This window comes from Copadichromis virginalis, linkage group LG7, assembly GCF_057382275.1.
Source record: "Copadichromis virginalis isolate Kocher_CV1m ecotype Utaka linkage group LG7, C_Virginalis_male_GT1.1, whole genome shotgun sequence".
Taxonomy (NCBI): Eukaryota; Metazoa; Chordata; class Actinopteri; order Cichliformes; family Cichlidae; genus Copadichromis; species Copadichromis virginalis.
In genome coordinates, this window is record NC_140624.1 from 2,944,111 (window position 1) to 2,947,345 (window position 3,235).

At 43.1% G+C, this 3,235-nt stretch overlaps 1 protein-coding gene across 1 annotated transcript; it reads left to right on the forward strand.

The window, feature by feature from the left end:
• Positions 1–476: 476 nt before the first annotated feature.
• Positions 477–2,745, forward strand: LOC146704187 (uncharacterized). Its single transcript, XM_085465112.1, has 2 exons — positions 477–2,435; positions 2,656–2,745. The coding sequence occupies exon 1, from the start codon at positions 810–812 to the stop codon at positions 1,905–1,907; it is 1,098 nt and encodes a 365-aa protein (XP_085321238.1). The 5' UTR covers positions 477–809; the 3' UTR covers positions 1,908–2,435; positions 2,656–2,745.
• The last annotated feature ends 490 nt before the right edge of the window (positions 2,746–3,235 follow it).

Here is a 3,235-nt window from a genome sequence, read left to right on the forward strand (position 1 = left end):
TCGCAGCGGCGGTGGTTTCTGCAAAAGTAAGCGTCCTGTTAAAGGCTGAGCTTGACATGAAAATTGATGATGAATTCTTCTGGACCGATTCCCAAGTGGTACTTGGTTACATCAACAATGACGCTCGCAGGTTCCACATATTTGTTGCAAACCGTGTTCAACTCATTAGAGACAACAGCAATTCCAATCAATGGTATTATGTGGACACCTCAGAAAACCCAGCAGATCATGCATCCAGAGGGCTTCATGTTTCAGACATCCACTCTACAAACTGGCTGCAAGGACCAAAGTTTCTCTGGGAACGTGAGTTACGTCTAACACCCAGCACTCCAGCTGAGTTACTTGTTGGTGATCCCGAAGTCAAGACAATTCAGGTGCTCGCAACTGACGTCAGTACCTTCAATGATATTCTCGATCACCTGAATCAGTTTTCATCTTGGACGAAACTCATAAAGGTGGTTGCAAGAATCAAAAGACTGAGGTCTCAACAAAGGCATACTGAACATGCAACGATCGAGGAGCGTGAGAAGGCTGCTGAAGCAGTGATAAAGATCGTACAGCAGCACGCCTTCCCTCATGAGATAAAAACGCTTCAACCCAAAAGGGACCTTCCAAACTCAAGCTCTCTCTTCAGTCTTGACCCCATCTGGTCTGATGGACTCTTGCGTGTTGGTGGGAGATTAAAGTGGTCGTCTCTTTGCCACAAAGTGAAGCACCCACTCATCTTACCAAGCAACAGTCATATAACCAAGCTCATTGTGTCCCACTACCATGCTAAGACATGTCATCAAGGTCGAAGCCAGACACAAATGGAGCTTAGAGCAAATGGATTCTGGGTCATTGGTGGGAGCAAACTGGTGGCCAAAATGATACACACCTGTGTGCTTTGCAGGAAACTTCGACGACCTACAGAGAGCCAGCGAATGGCTGAACTCCCTAAAGAACGTCTTGAAGCCTCAGCACCCTTCACATTTAGCGGCATGGACTGCTTTGGCCCGTTCATTGTGAAGACAGCACGCAAAGAACACAAAAGATATGGTCTGATTTTCACGTGTCTGTATTCAAGAGCTGTCCATATTGAGATGCTTGAAGAATTGTCAACAGACTCTTTCATCAATGCATTGAGATGCTTCATCAGTCTTAGAGGAGCTGTCCAACAATTACACTGTGACCAAGGTTCTAACTTTGTTGGTGCCAGGAACGAATTCAAGGAAGCACTTAAGCAATGCGACGCCAAGCAATTGGAGACCTTCTTATCTGAAAAACAGTGCGAATTTGTCTTCAACGCCCCTTCTGCCAGCCATGCAGGAGGTGTCTGGGAAAGGCAAATAAGAACGGTTAGGAATGTGTTGAATGCAACCTTCGCACAGTGCCCAGGTCGGCTTGATGATGCCTCCCTCAGAACGCTGCTATATGAAGCCATGGCTATTGTCAACAGTCGCCCATTATCAGTTGATGGAATCAACGATCCTCATGCACTGGAACCTTTAACGCCGAATCATCTCATCATGATGAAAACAAAGGTTGCTCTTCCACCCCCCGGAGTGTTCGTGAAGGAAGATGTGTATGCTACAAAAAGATGGAGAAGAGTCCAATATCTTATTGAACAGTTCTGGGGCCGCTGGAAAAGAGAGTATCTGCTCAACATATCAACAAGGCAAAAATGGCACTTACCTCGGCGTAACCTCAAGGTCAATGATATCGTTGTTATCAAGGACGACAACCTCCCACGAAACCATTGGGAGCTAGGTCGAGTTGTGGAGATCTTTCAAGACCATGATGGCTTAGTCCGTCGAGTCAAAGTACGAGTTGGGGAGAGAAAGCTTCAAAGAAAGCAAGATGCCCCTTCTAAACCTTCAGTAATTGAGAGACCAATCCAAAAACTAGTACTACTCCTTGAGAATTAAATAAAACAAAATATGTTAAGGCAATACTAGTTATGTTTATACACTACCTTAATCCATTAAGTATACTTACCTGTATAACTCTGATAGTTCAATTCAGTCATTTATTAGTATAAGAAATCCTGTACAATTCACTTGCTTTGTGAATTTGTTCGTTCATTGTATCAGGATTTGGTGGGAGTGTAAATGCCGGCAAAGCCACTTTACTTTGCACTTTTATTTTGAAGAGTACCTTAGCACTTCCTCTTTTATTGTGTCAGACTTCCTGTTCTGTTCTCGGTGAGGCGACGCAAACATGTTGCTTCAGAGTGAGTAAAAGCGTTTGTTTTTGAGGGTACTCATGCAAAACTATGTGTTTTATTTATCTGTCACATGCTATAACTTTGAAAGTTTACTCAATGTGGTTGAATTCGTTTTTTATTGTGTATGCATGTCATTTGTTTGTGGTGTGGAAAGACTGGCTAAGAGATGCGCATGGAGGAGGTTGGCTAGCTGATTCAGCATGATTAGCACCCTTGGAAGCAGAAAGAGGTTGGTTAATGATTGCAAACGATTGTTTATGTATTTAAGACACAGAAAGGTTGTTGTTAATTCATTTTATTAAATGCTGTAACATAAATAGTTTAAAAACTATTGATTTATGTCAATATCACTATTTGGGTTAATCAAAATAATTTTCTATAGTAAAATGCGAACATTTCTGCACTTTCTACTTGAATGTTTAATGGTATTTGTTTGTGCATCTTTATAGTTTTCACGGTGCCATATTGTCGGTGGTTTAAAGAGGAGAGAATAAAGTTGCATCAGTCGAAGCTCTCTGCGTCACGAGTGGTAATTCCAAGTGGGCAGCTACACACCCTCCAACTCACTCCCCACACTCTCATTAACATAAACAATGTGAATACACACATATCCCCCCCCCCCCCCCCACACACACACACACACTTAAAGAGTAAAATTGGGCTGGGTTCGCATGAGCCAAGTGAGGAAACACTATAACAGGGAGCCGTCTGCACCGGTGCGTATACGATCCATGTTTCATGGCATCATTGTGCAGCCTGTAAATGTGGCCCAGTGTTCACAGGCTTTAATCATCTAGCACTGACTGTTACTCTGTTGAATTTATCTGGTCTTAGTGGCCACAGCTTGTGTGAGTACAAGCACAGCTGCACATAAATGACAGTATGGTTGCAGTTTCTCCTTTTTTATTTTGGTTTTTAGTTGAGTTTGATGGAATACCAAAGTGATGTCAAATGTCCCGCTGTCAGAGTCGGTTGCCCGTACAGTTCATATGCTGTGCACCCCCCCTCTCTCATCATCCTCATTTCAAA

What these genes read in the sequence shown, in the direction of transcription:
- LOC146704187 (XM_085465112.1), top strand. Translation starts at nt 810, where the DNA reads ATGGAGCTTAGAGCAAATGGATTCTGGGTCATTGGTGGGAGCAAACTG.